Raw genomic sequence first — 18,207 nt, 5'->3', positions numbered from 1 at the left:
CACTCATCCCAAGCAGGCACATTAACAGGCAGCACTGAAAGACTCTCTGCCATGCTCAAGTGCAACAACACTTTCCTTCATTGGCATGCGACGTGTAAGACACTAATGCAGATTTTGTAGTTGCTTACTCCTCTGCATATTAGTGTACACAATCTAGCCATTCCAGTGCCAAACCTAGCTACTCCTGAGAGAACACAAGAAAGTGCTTACAAGCAGGACTGAAGTCACTATGTTTTATAAGAACCAAAACAATGGGATTCTCCCAGCAAAGCAAGAGTGCTGTAGCAATTTTAAAATAAAAATCTCTTTCCACTGGATCCCCACTTTAATGTCTCAAGCTCTGTCTGCAAAAACAGTGTGCATAACTTACGGAAAACTTCTGAAGTACACGCAAGAGAGACCAGCTTATTTAAGAAGAACAGCTTATTTATTAAGAAAAGTATCAGAGCAATCAATTAACAAGATCATCAAAGAAGCACGTTATTACAGTGAAGTGACAGCAGGTTAGGAGAAGGAACAATCGTTTTATTTGTTCCGCCTTCCACTGTTGAATTCCTTAGACAGACAATTCATTTATACACAGATATGTTCAAGTACATACTCGGTGTGCGGTCGAACAGAAGACACCCCTGCAGAACTGGTGCTTGGCTCCTCTGCTATGCCTCCACCATCCAGAAACATGGTGACAGCCATCTCCAGATTGTTGTTGCATGCTTCGAGCATGTGTTTTCCCACGCTTTCGCTGGCACCTGTAACGCCAAAGGAAAAAATAAAGCATTCTTCAGAAAGCGTGTTGATCGGAAGCACTGGGAACAGCTAACCAGCACGCTTTCTCTCTCAAAGCATTAGCAATCAGAGCAGTTCACCGGTTGCCATTTATCCCTAAGGCACAACTGTAAATTGAGACAAACACATATCTCAAGGGGGAACGGAGTGCCCAGATACAGGACAGCCAGACTTCTGCCTTCCATAAGGAGAAAATTTAGTGGAAGCCATACAAAGGGGTTTAGCATGGTCTTTCTTCTTTCTAGACCCTTTCCTGGTACAATTTTCCAAACATTAATTAACAGGTGTACCAATCTTGACTTCTGTTGTGGGATACAAAAAAAAAAAAAAAGAAAACCTGACTTAACATTGTTACAGGGTGAATACTAAATATGGTGCTAAAGTTATTTACCCATCTATAACAGGTACTTAAAGAAGAAAAGATCCCCTGTTTTTCTGAGTGCTCTAAAATGTAAAGGCAATGAGCAGAAGCTCAGTTCACATAAGAGGAGGAAAAAAATAGTAAACAGGGAGAAAGTAGTACTTGAAAATACAGTGATTTGTATCATGACTAACATTTATTAAAATGGGTCCCAAGCCCAACTAAATCCACTCTTTTTCTTGCTGCTCAGGATGAAATATTGCTTATCAGCACCACGTGTAGCTCTTTCCTCAGAGGGTCTGCCTCTGCCCCCCAGAGCTTTCTCAAAATCACACAATCCAACAAAAGCACTCTCATCAAAGGAATCTCTCCTGCACCCAACCTTATAAGAGCCTACTTGCTACAGCATCGCTCTAGAAGTAGCAGGCTGCCAAAGAGTTTATTTTCATACAGGAAAACTAGTATAGAGGAAGAGTAGCAAAATGCAGCTGAACCAGTTTGGGAGTAGCTTTTGGATCTGTAATAATTCTTAGCAGGTTCACTACCAGTCACTGAAATGAAGAAAACACCGTTTTCCCAGCATCAGAATAACAGCTAACATGAGAGAAACATGATTATTTTTTTCATCAGATGCCTGAGATTTTTCAGAGAGCTCTAGATTAAACAGGCTGATAAGTAAGAGAAAATACACTTTTAGAATTGATTTATCTCAACGGTTTCAAAGACCTGCACCATTACGTTAAACCACAAAGAAAGCCAGACAGACCGAAGGAACGGCTTTTTCAAAAACAAAAACAAACAAAAAACAAGACCAAAACAACCTGCCCCAACACGTGTAACCAGACGACACTTAGCTGTACTTAAAGACATTAATTAAGATGAAAAAAAATGCAAAAGAAAAAACTAGTAACATCTCAAATAAAACATAAAAGCATCAAGCTCACATTTTTCCACTAACTGCTCTTTGGTATTTTCAGGAGCCCATTTCATTACCAGTTGTACCAACCAAACACCACCTGCATAGCCTGGATTATACACGCCACCCTCCAACCTTACTGCACAGTCACGTGAAGTCATCCATTTAGAAGAACTGGCACAAAAACTACATCCAATCCTACACTACTTAAAGATACCAAGTCTTCCTCGCTCCTAAGGAAACCACCACCACATGAATATTTTCAGCGCTTGTGACGGCAAGCAGAAAATACTAAACATTTGTTAAGACTCAAAACAAACTTCAAAGAGATCCCATCATTCCATTAGCGAAGATTTACAGGAACTACACACTTTTAGCACTTAGTAATTTTCTGGGTGAGAGCACCAAAGAAACACAATTCTGCCATCTGGAAAAGAAAAATATAGTCAAGACTACTCCTCAATCTTCACCACCAGGTTCTACAATCAGATTGCCATATGGAATTCATTTAGCCTTTTCCATGCAAACACAGGTAATTTTGTACACTTACAAGTCAAATCTGAAAGCTGATAACACAAACCACCAAGGGTGTGTGCTACTGAGCACCTGTCACTTCACGCCAGCGCTGGCAAAACAAGCTCCACGAGACCAGACTTTTGATAGAACCTTAAATTCTGTTAAAAGGAAAAAACAAAACTTCAAAATCCTCCTTTAAGAGCGGATGGGTGAAGTGCAGCAGGTTCTTATTTTCCTTTTTGAAAGCATAAAAGGGGGAGCTCTTACGTTTAGCACGACCCGTAAGCAGAAAAAGCTGTTGGGCAAACAAGCATGATTCTGCCTGTTCCGGTTACTTTTTGAGCAACTGTCTCAGGCACTACTGAAAAAGAAAACACAAGACATCCTGTAATGGAAACGGACTGACTGTAGCTTTTCTTTTTTATTTGAGGGGATTAATTCTCGACGGCTTCTGTAAGGCTAACTGAGCGATGCACAGCCTGTCAGTGCGCCGTACCAGCCCCGTTCAAGGCCCAAGCGTGCACACACTGTGTAAACACAGCCACAACCTGAAAACAAACTGGTTGGAGCAAGTGAATCAAGAGCAGCCGCGCTTGTACCAGCCGAAGAGCCAAAAATATTTTACTAAGCACTCCTTCGGGCCCTGCCCCGCGGTGCCGTGAGCAGGGGGCCCGGGACGAGGTGGGCTGCATCCCCGCAGCGCTCTTTAAGCGGCTCACGACGTCGCTTCTCAAACCGGGTTCTCAGCCAGCCGACACACCTTAAGAGCTGTTTCGGTGCTTTTTTGCCCCGAAAGGCGGACGTGGGCTCACCCCGGCCCCCCTGTGCCCTCCAGCTGCGAGCCCACCGCCGGCTCCCGGCGCAGCAAAACCCAGGGGGACCCCGGGGGAAGGAGGGTGGGGAGGGGGGCAGCCCCGCTGACAGGCCCGGCCGCCGCTCGCCGCCCCCGGCTCGGCGGGGCCCTCCCCACAGCCCCGGCGCCGGCCCCGGCCCCGCGGAACCGGCCCCGCTCCGCCCCGCGGGGCCCAGCGGGAGCTGCCCTCGGCCGCCCCGAGCCCGGCCTCCCAGCCGGGCGGGGATCCGCCCGGTTAAGCACGAAACGACGGCGGCGACGGCGGCGGCTTGTGCCGGGCCCGGCCCTCCCCGCGCCTCACCCGTGATGGCGGTGAACTGCTGGATCAGCCCCCGGAGCGCCGCGGAGGCCGCGGAGCCCCCGGGCGCCGCCATCTTGCCGCCGCCGCCGCACAACAACACGCACGCCGCCGGCCCGCCCGCACCGCGCATGCGCGGGGCCCGCCCGCGCCCTTCCTCTGCCGGGCCGCCGCGGGAGGGGCGGGGCGGGGGCGCGGGGCGGGAGTTGCCGTGGCAACGCGGCTCGCGCCGCCTCTGACTGACAGGGGGGGATCCCTGACAGGAGCTGCGGGGGGGGAAGGAAGAAGGGGTTTTGGGGTGGTTTAACGTTAACCGCAGGGCTCGGGGAGCTGGGTGCTTGTGGCTCGCCTGCTGCAGGACCCAAGGTGGCCGTTTCGATGGCTGTGCTGTTCATCAATGGGAACGGTGAAGCCGTTTTTATCTTTGTTTGGGGCACTCGGAGTACCCGGAGAGCCCGCTGCTCTGTCCTGGTCCTCCAAGCCGGTGGGCGCACAGCCCGGAGTTAGAAATTCTGATAAGAGACATTTGCTTTTCAAATCCACAGCGGAGTGCCTTTTCTATTAAGATGCTTTTGTTCCAAATTCGGAAGCAAGGGCCTCAACAACAGGCACTCCCAGCCTTTCCTTGCACTACTTGCAGGAACTGCATGTGTAGAAAATACATTTCCCTCTTTTCAGCTGGTTTCCAGCACGGCACAGCGTGTCTCACTTGCTGCTAATGCCATCAGCAGGCTGGAATTTTGCAGAGGAGCACCTTATTAATAGGTAGCAGCCACCCTGAATGCAAACACAAGCAGAGGTTTCCTTAAAAGCCTAAGGTGATTTAAAAACTCACTGCCATAAAATTAGGTAGATCTGTTCTCTTTCTCACTCCTCTTCCTACTTCCCAACCCCACACCAACTCTGGCTCCTATAGGAGCTCTCAGGGAAGCAACCAAGCCAGCCCAAGTATTTAGGGGTTTGGTACTTGCTTTTTCTTTTTGTGCCAGTTGGGTGAGCTGAACTTGTTCACAAAGGGAGGTGGCTGAAGGCAGCAGGTACACTCACCCCTTTGTGCAGCAGTGAACCATTGTATCAGCTCAGACAACCTAAGTATGGACTCCTGCTTTACGAACACCATTAAGCAGCCATCAGTCACCAACTCCAGCTGCTCACTTGGTCTTCCCTTTCAGTTTCCCGTGCTGTAGCAATATTCCAGCTGTTACCCTCACAAGAAACCATCTAAATCCAATCCGTAGACGCTGCACAAGCAGTGGAAGCAAGGCTGCCACAGATTGAGAAATATTACCATACCAACAAGAATGGCTTCTGCTCGTGATTCAGTGCTCTTAGCTTATGGATTCTGCCTGTAGTTATGTCTGCGCTTGGCAACTGTAGACAAAGAATTAAAAAATTAAGTTGCACGATCTGACGGTATTTGGGTAACTAACACTCAGAAGCAAAGGAATCATTAACCAACCCAAACCAATCAAAGATATTTCCCCTGCTTCAAGTACCTGGATTGTAACAACAGAAAGAGGTTGCTGGTGCAACCAAAATCCACTCAGCAGTGGCTGAATTCTACCCTCTAACAAGAAAAATATAGAAGAAGCTAAAGAGGAGCCTCCTAAGGCCTATTGTGCCATGCATGCTGTATGATCATTTGGGGGATCTGAGAAGGCTGTTGGACTGGCCTTCTGGTATAGGTTATAACTTTTATGCGTTTTGCAGTTCAATTAGGTGTGTAGCTAATGATTGACTTCTTAGTCTTGTTTATTTTCCCCATCCTGCAACAGCCTTTAACCTGTTCTACGCATGTGACATACATTTATAAAACAAGGATTATTATTATTTTACCTAGTCCAAGCCAAAGCTATAGTGAATTCTAAGCAGCTGAGAAAGTATAGTTACAGAACTAAGAAACAAATCTACATCTTCGGGGTACATGAACTTAAAAGACTGACCCAGTAAGCTTCAAAAATAATGGCTCTTATGTAAGAGGTCATTGGTACAATGAGAGGACAAAATCCATGAGGCAAGAAAAAAATACACAAAACCCCCGAATCCTTTACCACCACTCCTCCAGCAAGTGTACATCTACCCTAGAATACACATCTGTACAATTTAGGCCTTTGAAATGGCTTCTTTTTGTGATTTTTATATTTATTTGCAGTGGAATCATAGCTGTAGCATTTGCTATTGATGGCAAGGAAGTAAGTCTGTAAGATGCAAAAAAGCCCCCAATTCTTATTCAACTTCTAACTGGGATTAGTTTAGTGCATGTCATAAACCTTAGCTATAAGAGACACGTAACTGCTACGTTAAGAGGGAAGAGAAAGAATCCACAGAACAGCTTTGGAGGAAAAGGGAATGGAACTGGCGTTAACTGGCAACGCCATATGCTGGATGTGCTGAGCTACACCCTGGTGCATGTGTGCTGGAGGAAAGCCTTCCTTCTCCCCTGCCCTCTCTGTCCTCCTTGCTTTCTGTCACCCTTTAGCATCTTGAACTGGATGACAGAGAGCCCCAAGCACCACAGCTGAGTGGGACTTGTGTTGTTGGTTGTTTGAACGTACTCAGCTAGACTGCACGATGCTACCCAATTAAGCTGTTTTTTAAACAGAATGCCATCTTGTGGCTTTGCATATATTATTTGGTGTCGTCTTGTTACAGGGATGGAATTAGCCCCAAAACAATGAGACCACTAAATAAGTTGAAACCTGATAAAGAACAAAGCCATCAGGGGATATGTATCTTACTTCCAATTCCCTTCCTTTGAGCTCTTGAGTTTTTAATCTAGATATTCATCTGTACGATCACATATACTTCCTTTTCTCTTTTTTTCACTAAGAATCTATCAAACATCAGGATTTGGCTGTAAAAGTATCTTCCACGCCAGCACTGCGGTACTGCAGTATAATGATGGTTGATCTGGGGAAAACACAGTAATTAACTAGGGCCAGAAGCTGTACGGCATGTAAGATTAATTCTTAAGATACAAAAGGCTTGCAGCTCAAAATACTTCAGGTTCAGACCCCTTCAGTGCTAGACAGTGAAGGCAGTGATTAAGAAGAACAAGGCAAACATTCAAACTGTTTGAGGGGTACAGAAGTACGATCAGGACCAAAGAACCTCAAACTGCAGAGAGCTGTACCAGGCATAAATTATAGGGTTTTGGTAGCAGGTGCCAGCACCTGTAGGAGGCCAGGAATTGCCTTTTACCACTCAAAATCTGTTCCAACCAGCTCCAAAATGCTAAGCACCAGAACTTGAAAAATAAAATCAGAGGAGCATGTGGTGCCTTTGCTCAGACTTACTTGAGAAAGGTCTGCAGTCGGCAGATCTGTGCTCTTGGAAGGAGGTGCTCCATGCCAGAACAGAGACTGTCTTCTGACCAAGTTAAGAACAACTCTGATGTTTGATAAATTGACTGTAAGATGGGGCTGAGCAGAGACTTTAGAACAAAACTTTCTCTTCAGCTATTCTGAAAATATAGGGTTTACTTACTACATGCTTATGACTAGAAAAGCCAGGTGTCATTAGCCCCAAAACAGTCAATACCTCTGCCTTCAAGAACACTGTAATCAATGAACGAATATATTTGACAGCCTAGATAAGACACAAACAAACAAAACAAAAGTAACAATGATACAGAAACTGATCCATATTGAAGGCTTCCAGCACAGTGGTGGAGGCAGCATTGGAAAAAAATGAATTATGTGCAGCAGGCTGCCTGCCGCAGCTTTCTCAAGAAGCATCTTTGAAGAGGCTGTTTATTTAGGAGAAACCCACCACTATTAGAGACATGCAAGCAAAGAAAAAAAATATCACATTTTTGGGTCAGTTTATGCTTTCAATACATTTTTTTAAACTTAAAAAACACCAGAAGTTACTGCTTTGAAACATTTGTTACAAACATCTCAGAGCCGAGTTGAAAGTTCATAGATGGTTCCATGAGTCCATGAGGTTCCAAAAAAAGTACACATTTGAAACACTTCCTACCTTCAGTTATTAGCACGCATATTTTAGCAGCATAGGTTGGTGTTTTTCTCTCATTCAAAAACATATACTTGAGCAATATATCATTACATGGAAAGAAAGGCCAAGAGATGGCTTCACAACAGCAGTACAGAAAACAATATAACAGGAATACTTCCTCTGCTGACTAGCAGCTAGTCAGCTTTTCCAGAGGCCTCAACTTCCCACAGCTGTCACCCTCCCCACACATCTGGGTTGTAATTCCTTTCAGTGATGTTACTTTTAAACCCAACTGGAAAACAGTATTTGGTAGTCCTCAAAAAAAAAAAAAAAAACAAAAAACAACCCAAGCCACAACAGTTAAGAGTCAGGCATGGTAGCTGAACTCCAGTTGAAAGTTAAATGAATCTTTAGGGTTGTTAAGTCATTACTGACAACTCCAGTTTCCATTTGCTTTTCCCCTTTCGGTTTTTGTTTTTGGTTTTGTAACTGTCTCCTGGACTAATAATTTTTGAATATATATACTTTTAATCAGACTCAACAGTTTGCATATGAAAGTTAAATAGCAGTAAATGTAGGCAGTATTGTATAAGAATAAAGTTACAAAATACTAGCACTAAGAAAACAAAATTAACAGAGGTAAAAATGAACAGAGTACATACAAGCCCACAACCAGTTAGATTATCAGCATCTCTAAGAGATTCTTGCCTCTGGCTGTGGGGGAACGATCCGTTTTTTCCCCTCTGACTAAGAAAGGGGCTACTACGCGGCAGGTTGAGGGGGAGGGAAGGAGCGTGTTTGCAAGGCTGTCTGGTTATACCCTTGCTAACTGCCAGGCAAACTGCGCAATTCAGCAAACAGACCAAATTCCAGTAACGTGCTTCAGTTTAACAGAACAGCGGCTGTGCCGAGTGAAGCCTCGATCTCGGTCAGCAGACTACTAGAGACACAGAGTCACCTCTCATTTCATATCTGGGAGATGTGCATCTTTCTCTTAGAAGGCTCCGAATTCTTATTCTAACATAAGACCAACAGTTATCTCAGATTTTAAACACTAAAGAGTATTTACACTCAAAATTATAACAAATAACAAACTTGCAAATGCAAGTCGTAGAAAATAAGCCATAGTCAAGAAGAGGCCAATTAAAATTTTTAAGGTCTAGGGACAACAGTTACTAAAACTTCTCAGAAACATTCACTGCAAGTTTTAATAAGCAGACAGTTTTGGTTGCTCTTGTAGCCTAAAGCGATCCCGTCAAAACCATCACCTTTTCAACTGTTTAGAGGGAGCTTTGCCTAACACAGGGGAAAGCATTACCATGGTTTTAATTCTGATCCTTTCCACCATGTGTCTGTGGTTCTGTTGCTCTACTCCGCAACAGGGCTTTTAAACATTTGAAGGATTGTCTTTTGCTCTTTTTTAGGCAAGGAACAAATATCATTTGAGTCACTGGTATTAACGACACAATTCAAAACGTTTCCACCCTTGAGGCCAGGTGACTTCATTCGGACTCTGGTAGGAGACTGCCAGTTTTCATTGCATGAACCTTTCCGAACCTTGCGGTGATTTGTTTCAGTCTGTTTTTTTGGTAGCTTCATGTCTTTTGCCTTCTTACAACTTCCCTTTCTAGCAGAAGAGTCTTTCGCAGACTGAGGTGTTTTGGTGCGAAGAAGGTACTCATCGGGAGAGCCTTTTTGTCGATTGAGTGACCTTTCCTCCTTGTTGAGCTGTCTTTGCAGCTGCAGGGCCAGAAGCCTATCCTGCTCCTCTTGCAGACGCCTTTCATAGAGCTCCTGCTCAAAGGCTTTCTGCATTTGCAAGTCAAAGTCATTTATCTGCTCCCCTTGGTCCCCTGAAGTTTCTGGGAAAGTTCTTCTCCTCTTATCAAGCACACCCAAGTCAACCACTGCTTCAGCCAGTGGTTCCAGAGATTTTCTTTTTGGAGTCTCCATACTGTTCTGCAAGCTCTCTGGTATCTTTTCATCTGGGTTTCCAGCCACCTTCATGAGATCACATATCACACTTTTGCTGTTAGACATCATAGAATTTGATGCTGACTGAATACAAGCACTAGTTTCAGCACAGTTTTCAAGGCTTATGCGTTCTACATGTGTTAAACTGTCACTGTCCAACTCTACTCCGTCTTCTCCTTTAGTTCCAAGAAGAACTGGTCTAGCCCCTTCCCCTTCTGCAACTCCACAAAGCGTATCCGGAACTTCAGCTGCCAGACAATTTGGCCCAGGTGATCTTTTCTGCTTGACAGTGGTGGTCTCCTCTGAAGTTGAGGCACTTAAGTAGTTCATGCATGACTCCAAAAACGAATCCTGAGCAGTGGAAGACTTGGTCACACCAGACAGCTGTGGAGACAACGTTGGCATTTCCTCTTGCTCATCTTGCCACACAGTACTGCTGCCTTCATTGTTACTGGTCTCCTGAAGGAAAGAGAGACATCCCTAATTAAATACATTTATTAAAAGTCAATGGGTGTGAATAAAATGCAAATCTCATTTATCATAGCCGCACTGTTCATAACTACTCAAGGATATTAACTTGGATTCTTCTTTAAAAAGAATAGAATTGTTAAGTAATACTGAAAGTATGTAGAACAATCTGTCGCAGCCTGGCTAAAGGACTGGAAACAACTGCGGCATTCTTCTGCTATCAATGTCTCAAATCAACTGTTCAAGATATTAGTCTGCTCATCTTCTTTAGCAGTCTAGCAGGAGATACAAAGAGACAGACAGACACGAATTAATGAAAATCAGAGTGCAACCTCCTCGAATGAGCTCCAGAATGATCGTTAGTTTTATACACCATCACTTGCAGCCCAGAGCTCACTGAAGATCTTCATGTAAACAGCATTTACTCCTTCTGAAACCAGGAGTATGCATTATTGTAATCATCAAAAAAGCTACAGAATTAGAGGAAAAACTCAAGGTAATTAAAATTGTCCGTGGACGAGTGATAGTCTGTGAATTGAGTAGACTCAGGTATCCTGGAGCAGACAGATAGCACACGAGATACAAGGAGACTTGAACTTCAAAGTTTTCTCAGTACTTAAGTTTAGTTAACTGGAGTCTTTACATAGATACACAGGGGAACTACCAAATAAGCTGTAGGTGTGCATCTGCTGACTATCGAGCGTGGTTTCTTCCCTTTCCACTTCTGGGAATCATGAATGCTGAAGGCAGTTCAAGATGGGAAAGCTGAATTGCACAGTGCTGATGGGCATTACTATAGGCAAGGCGGAGAATACCCTGGAATTACTAACACTGAGATTTAAGAAATGATTCTAGTTACCACAGAGCCAGAGTCACTCCTGCCTCCTTCTGTTGTTCTGGAGAACGAAGTTGATCCCGATGTACGATGATGCTTTGGAGACAGATACCTTAAAGGAGAGGAAAGTATACCTTTTAATTTTTTTTTTCTCCTTGAATTGCCAGTGCTTTGCATTAATCATCATCTCAGGTTCATTCTGATAATGAAAAACAAAAGAAGGGTGAGGGTTTCCCTTCTCCTCCATATTATCCTATAAGATATTTTAACATTCAGTAGCTTACATTTATCCGAATTATCATGGGAAGCCAGGCTGCAAGATTCCAAGGAACCACATGGAGCAGAAAGACGTTATATCAAGAAACAGATCACTAATCATAAAACAGAAACTTGGCCTTCTTACTTCTGAATGTCTCCAGAGCTGCTTGGTTTGCTCTTCATCTTGCACAAATTAGCTGTGAATGATGCACATGAGAGGCTGTCTCCTGGTGAAGGACTGCTGAGCACACGTTCTCTGGAACTGTCATTCTTCAATGGCAAGGAAAAATAGCATTATGTAAAACAAAACAGAAACAGAACTACTATTGTCCTTCTGTTACAAAATTAGTTACTTTTAACCAAGGAATTCCAGAACTGTGAGTAAAAGGTAATCATGGAATAAGAAACATTGAATGTTCTGTATGCTTTCCTGTATCTGGCAGTAAGGGAAAAGAGGTTTTGGTTCTCAAATTACCTTATTAGGACTATTAGCAGATAGCAAAAAAGCAACCAACAAAAACCACAAACAAAAGCTCCCCCCACCCCTCCCAAAAACAAAACAAGTTAAATTTTCTCAAATGTCATCATGTTCCTTTTTCCAGTACAGGAGGATATAGACCTCAATTTCTTCCAAAATAGTGTTTTTTTAATTCACAGGGAAATGGAAGTAGTCAGAAGAAAAACAATGTTTTAAAACGTTTCACAGCAAGAACTTCCTGCACCCATTTCAGGTTCCTATTATACAGTTAGGAACGCTTGGGGTATTTCACACTCTCACTGGTTCTTCAAGAGTTAACAGTCAGTCAAGGATCTAACGTATCGATGGCTGACAACAGCTTCCAACTACAATTCAGATAAATGTAAGTTATTCCGAAGTTTAACTTTTGCTCTGAAAAGCCTAAGTTGCTTTCATTAAATGAACATCGGTAAATGTCCCCTTCGTGTTAACTCACCAGGCTGTTGCTCAGCTCCCATGCCAATTCTTCATCTTGTTTAAGCTGTTTCTCCATCTCCTTCCGTCTTTCTTCTGCCAGTCTGCGTTCCTCCTCTTCTTCTGCTAGCAGCCTTTGAATGTATTCCTCACTCGCCTTGTTTTCCTCTTGTTCGTGTGCTCGCCTTTCTGCCTCCACCTGAAGAAGTTTGGGTTTTTTTTTAGGCATCTGGTTACTACTGTCAGACCACACTTTACATCAAAACCTCAACTGAGGCTCCTTCGGTGGGGACGATCCACTCCTCACAAAGACACCGCACACTTCAAAGACAGTATTTAATTGCAGAACTCTCCAAAAATGTAAGAATCGAATAGATACTGTGTGCAGAGTCTTCAGTTTGATACCAGCGACCTACCTTTTTTCAAATGAACACAAATAACACAGGGAATGAACAATTAAGAAAGAGAATGCTGTGTATTCATTACTGAAGCTCATTTAATCAGTCTGTTTTACTCAGAGAGTGAAATCAAGAAGGCAAGTACAAGACCAAAGCCAAAACAGTTCCAGATTTTTGTATCTGCTAGTCCCAAATCCTTTATGTGCACCTCAGGACCTGCAAAAGCCATTTCAGTACGTGTGAGTAGGAATGCAGATAGTGAAAGGGCGATACTAATCCCGGAGGAACTCCTCTGTGCAATTTTGGGAAACATGAGGAGAGCTGCCTGGGTGTTCTGCTGTGCTTGTACCTCCACGCATTTCCTAGCTTGTGAAGCACACCTCCTTGAAGGGACAAGCCAGCATATGCTGCTGGCTCAACTGAGATGCTGAGGTAGGCAGGAGAGTTAACTGGCACAAGAAAACTTGGGAAATGCTGGCTTATGTCAAACACAAGGAAGCCTGTCTTCTTTACTGCAGGAGGCTGGCAAGGCGCTCGATTGCAAGTACCACGTATATTTATCCCACTCTCGCAGTCTTCCCTAGGCAACCATTTGCAGCTACTGTTAGAGAACAAAAACACACAGAACTGCAGAGGCTGTGGCCTCACCCAGTACAGCCTTGTGTAGATTTTTATTTAAAGCAAATGGGAAGGCTCAATTCAAATGAAATCATTCCAGCTATCTTGCTGTACTTCCTGCAGAGCATGCTTGAACAGGAACATTAACAAAATAAAAGTTTCAAGTCCCTGAGCCTTTAGATAAAAAGAAACAAAAAAAGACCATAAAAAAATAATCTGCCCCTCAGCCTTGACTTGGAGTGATGGACACTAAGGCTGCAGTATGTCAGTTCGATTAATACTTGAAGGTGGCAAAAGCTGAAACTGCCACCAGAAAATGCAGCCGTTAGCCAGCATAAATAGCTGAGCAAACAATGGCTGCTCGTTCAGCTTGTGCCAACTGTGTGTCTGAACTGCAGACTGCCACCTCCCACTGCTGGCAACAGCCGTTTGACCTTGCCAAAACGCACGCACTCCATCCTTCCTCTCTTCCTTCCACGTGGTATGTACACCACCCGAGTGACACACCGGCGGCAGCACAGTTCAGCATCGCAACCAGATGTGGAATGCCCTTGAGGGTTGCTTCTGCTTGTTTCTTATCTCTGCATGCTCAGCCCTGATATCAAGTTCTCTTCCTTATTCACAATTTCTTATATGCAGAGGTTACAAAGCCTTGTTATATATAGCTTTGTGACTGTGTAGCCTTCTTAGAGTCTCTTTAGTAAAGGATAAAAATTTAATTCATGCTTTGCAAACAACCAGTGTGCTCTCGCAGCAACAATCCCCTTTTAAGTATCTTCTTTGTCTGATAAATAACATTTCAACTGTTTGTGGGAACAATTAAAATACCCAGATACAAAGCATTTCTGCTTTTATATATATTTTTTAGACTTACCTTGCTAACCTCTGCTTCATATTCCTGTCTCAGTTCCCCAGGTTTGCTCAGCTGGTGTTGTGGATGAGGGACACAGACTAATTCAGAAGAAGGGAGGATGGGGAGAGTGAGTAACAAAGCAAGACCGTGACAGTCAACAACAAGTTTTTAACAAAAAAACACTTCCATGCCCTGTCGCAGGAATGACTTAAGTCATGCCTTATGAACAAGGTATAAAGACAGCAATAGTAATGAGGTTATTGCTGCACAACAAAGCAGCAAGAACAGTCAGTATTTTCCAAGCACTGTATACTGAGCAAATATATATGCTGATCATAACTTACGTCTTGCTTTTTGCAATTAATTATTTCACTCTAAGTGGAAAAAGTAAAACAACACGTCTTAGAGCCATCCTACCAAAGGAGGTCAAAACGCTATTCACTGAAATATGTATGTACTTTGTTTTCTGCTAAGAATGTTATGTTTTATGCACCCAGCTAGAATACTACAACCTCCTGAGAGGTCAAATCAGCCCTTCAAAATATTAATTCTACGTCAATTTAACATAACAGACCTAAAATATACTAAGAACAATCTGCTCATGTGTTCTGTTCTTTTCCTGAGAAACTCTAAGGTTACTATATCCATCATTCTCTGATGTGTGTTAAACACTCAAGGTCAGTGCTGTTACTGACCACGCTGGCAAGGATAAGCAGAGGTGCAGGAAAAAAAGTGTTGCCTCTCCCAGATTAGCCTCCCCCAGATATTGACTGTCAGACGAGATCAAATTTTAAGAGAGCTTACAACATAATAAACCCCCAAACCCTTCTTCTAGGAATTAGTGAGATTTTGCTTCCTTTTGTCCAACATCACAATTTTAGGCTCTATGACTCCTGGATAGACTGAAGCTCTGGAATTTCTAATCAAACTTATTAAGAACATCTGCAAGTTGAAAAAAAAAAACAAACTACTTCACTTACCTGACAGTGATGAACACAAACACTTACAGATTTTATAGCTGAAGTTGAGTCAGTAACAAAAAGCTGTCTTTGCAAGGACAGGGAACCATACAACAACACTTTGTGCAAAAAGCACGAGCAACTATCTACTTAAATGATGAGACAATACAACTTCTCTGCCTTGCAAGTCCTTTTCATGGAACAGCTCTGATACCACACCTTCTAGCAATAACACAGCATGTCTATGGACAGTTTCTTCTGTCACAACAGCCCAAGTCCACTAATTACTTTGGTAAAAGCAAAGACAACCCAGGACAAGTCACATTTTACTTACTTTCCTCTTCCAAATCCTGTCCGTTAATTCTACGCTCGCATTCCTTTGGATAATTCTTCTGAATCTTTTCCCAGAACTCCCAGTTGATAAGAGTGTTTCTGCGGGCATTATATCGTGCCCAAGAAGAGACTCGACGCCGACAAAAAGGGCAACAAAGACTGGCATTTTCAACTGTCAGCTGGAAACAAGAATTACAGAGGGTGTGGTTGCACGGTAATGTCACAGGCTCCACAAAGATCTCCATGCAAATTTGACACAGGCAGTCAGCTAAGGAAAGAGGAGCCTCCGATTTCTTCGACATATTGACTCGAAGCTCAGGAACAGGACTAATATAACATCAGTACCTGAAAGCAGAAAGAAACTTGTATTTTGCTTGTCTTAACAAATGTAATAGAGAACACTGTTCCATAAGTACCTTATGAAAACCTTAGCGTATTTAAGAAGTCTGATTAATTCACTACTTTTGCTTGCAATCGCAGAAATTCTTGACTTACAAAGGAAGACACAGGTCTTACCAGAAGTCACTATAGCAGGGCTTCCTACAGTAGCTTCCAGTGTACTGTAGCAGGTACTTCAGAGGATAGCAAGGAGGTAGTAAGAAGAAAGGAGAAAGAGTAAAAATTCTTCCAACATTTATTCTCTAATAGTTATAAGCTATGCTCATGTTTAGCAGATGATATTGCAGTCACTGAATCAACCCTCAAAACAGACCATTTTTTGGTATATGCACATCCTTCAAAAGCTGCTTCTACTACAGATTTAATTCTGATATTTTCTAAAGGTGAAATACAACATTTTCCCTGAGCATCAGAGGAGGTTTTTCCTTGGAGAGAAAGTTCTTCCTCATTCATTCATTTGCTTAAGCTGGAACTTGAAAGTCAAAACACTTTTCAGACTCACAAACATAATCAGAGAACTAACCAATGCATTCAACACTTCACCATCTTCCACGATGACTTGTATGACTTAAAATGGTGGGGATCATCCAACCTTTCCGCTACCAACCATCCTCAAAGGACTTTTCACTTGGCCCACAAATGCTGTGGAACAGAAAACAAAAATAAAGGGCTACCCCCAAACAGGAAAATCAACAAAAATACTACTTTTCAAGTTACAGAGATTTAAGAAAGTTCTTTCAAGCTCCACAAAACAGCCGAGAACAGAAAGACAGGAGAACTTTCTGACAGAAAGGCTGTAATTTCAGTTCAATCTTAAATGATCCACATAGGAATTTGACAACGAGACAGATCTATATTAAGGCAGGTTTTAGCGGTTCTGTTCTTCCTTCACTGATAAAGCAAATCCTTTATTTTTTAGAAAGGATGCTAGGTAACATTGAAACACCCAGTTGTACAAGTCTTTGTAACAAACCACCTAAAAAGTCCATATATACCTCTTCTGGACCAAGCAATTTTAATGGTTACGCGCACAGAAAAATTAGCGCCTGCGAAGTAGGCTAAACGTGGATCTTCAAGAACGAGAGGCGGGAAATGACAGCGTGCAGGTGGCTGCACGACGCAGGGGTCTCACAGCTGAGCGCTCCTCTCACAGATGGGCGACGCAGCTCCACCTCGGAGACGGAGGAAGCGAAGCGGGCAGCTCGGGCCTCTGCTGGGCCGACGAATGCAGGCTCTAAGCAGGTTCCGGATCCCCAAACGGAGCGGCCAGCGCGGCACTAGCACATTAATACCTCATTAAAACACACAAACAACCACCAACAAGAACAAACACAGGGGACAGGCACTGCGAGGAGCAGCAGGGAACAGCACACGGGCGGGCCTCTCGCTGACCGGGCGCTTAAGGGGAGCAGGCCGCGGTGCAGAGGGCGGCGGGGAAGGGCAGCGCAACGCCCGCGGGCGGCCGAAGGCGGGAGGCCGCGGAGCGACCCCGCTGCGGGGCGGGGAAGGAAGGGGAAGGGAAGGGGCCCGAGGCCTGGCGCTGGGGAGGCCGGGCCGAGGGGCGAATCCCGGCGAGAAAGCCCGCGGAGCCGCGGCCGCGCTCCCCTCAGGCCCGCCGCCCGCGCCGCCGCCACCCGCCCAACGGCCCGGCCCGCCCCGGCCCTCACCTCCCCTCCGCCCCGCCGCGCTCCCCTCACGGCCACAGGCCGCAGGCCGCTAGCGGCGGGCTCCCGCTCCCGCTCCTCCCCGGCGGCGCTGGGCCGGCCCCCGGCGGGCTGGGCCTGCCGCCACACACAGCCCGGGCTCGGCCCCCGCCGCGCTGAGGCGCCGGGCGGGGCTGCGGCTGCGGGGCCGCGGCGGGCCGGGGGCGGACCCCTGCGCCCTGCCCCGCGGTCCGGCTGCTGCTCCCGCACCGAGGGGCGCTGCTCCTGCCCTGCCCGCAGCGCCGGGTGTTCGTATTTTGTCTCGTTACGGCCCTCTCTGTGAAAACGTAGGCCGCTATTTCAAAACCAAGAGTCGGAGCCCGCAGAATTATTCTGAACTCCGGTTGTACACGCATGTTATTCCATAATGTAGTTCTCTAAACGAATGTTTAAGTGAGGAACAGTTACCCGCCATTCTGGCTTAAAGGCACCTAGGCCTGAATGTTTCCAGAGCCTGTTCCAGAACCTGGTCTCAGCATTCCCACTCAGAGGACAGGAAAACCAAACAAACACACTACTGAAGTCTAACCACAGGTGCTAGAAGTATGAATGTCCCAGCCTTACTTAACAGGGGAAGGGAATCGTAGCATTAATGCTCTTTTTTCCTACTTATGGTGGAGACACTTGCTTAAAAAGTCTTTCTGCACTCTTGGAAGTGGTATGACTCTCTTTAAACCATATAAATGTTTAGTTTGAAGAAGCAACTGTCTACTACTTGAACCAAAGGAAACTTAGTCTTTCCTCATATTGTCTGTTTCTATCGTACATGGTAAACCAGACTATGTCCAGAT

General features: G+C 44.6%; 2 protein-coding genes across 7 annotated transcripts in view; both read right to left on the bottom strand.

Moving 5' to 3' along the window:
* Positions 1-3,888, bottom strand: part of UBXN7 (UBX domain protein 7) — a 30,668-nt gene extending 26,780 nt beyond the window's left edge. For 3 of the 5 annotated variants that reach the window (XM_083848586.1, XM_083848588.1, XM_083848587.1), the window contains exons 1-2: positions 3,734-3,888; positions 602-749 (exon numbers count right to left, since the gene is read on the bottom strand). In XM_083848586.1, the coding sequence (XP_083704712.1) occupies positions 602-749; positions 3,734-3,863 (278 nt within the window). In that variant the 5' untranslated portion in view covers positions 3,864-3,888. Of the gene's footprint in view, positions 1-601; positions 750-3,339; positions 3,548-3,733 lie in introns of those variants that run through there. The other 2 variants (XM_083848589.1, XM_083848590.1) reach the window with 2 other exon arrangements.
* Positions 3,889-7,464: 3,576 nt separating this feature from the next.
* Positions 7,465-17,539, bottom strand: RNF168 (ring finger protein 168). 2 transcript variants are annotated; one of them, XM_083848507.1, is made up of 9 exons: positions 17,381-17,539; positions 16,709-16,990; positions 16,237-16,355; positions 15,316-15,659; positions 14,044-14,120; positions 12,176-12,352; positions 11,368-11,492; positions 10,989-11,076; positions 7,465-10,120 (listed from the first exon to the last, which is right to left on the bottom strand). In XM_083848507.1, the coding sequence occupies exons 4-9, from the start codon at positions 15,614-15,616 to the stop codon at positions 9,056-9,058; spliced, it is 1,833 nt and encodes a 610-aa protein (XP_083704633.1). In that variant the 5' UTR covers positions 15,617-15,659; positions 16,237-16,355; positions 16,709-16,990; positions 17,381-17,539; the 3' UTR covers positions 7,465-9,055. The 2 variants fall into 2 exon arrangements, with proteins under 2 accessions (XP_083704633.1, XP_083704634.1); XM_083848508.1 differs by lacking the exon at positions 17,381-17,539 and having other exon boundaries at positions 16,709-17,352.
* Between the last annotated feature and the right edge of the window lie 668 nt (positions 17,540-18,207).

This window comes from Anser anser, assembly GCF_964211835.1.
Source record: "Anser anser genome assembly, chromosome: 9".
NCBI classification, from domain to species: Eukaryota; Metazoa; Chordata; class Aves; order Anseriformes; family Anatidae; genus Anser; species Anser anser.
Note: the sequence above shows the minus strand (reverse complement) of the source record. Positions and strands in the feature narration are given on the sequence as shown.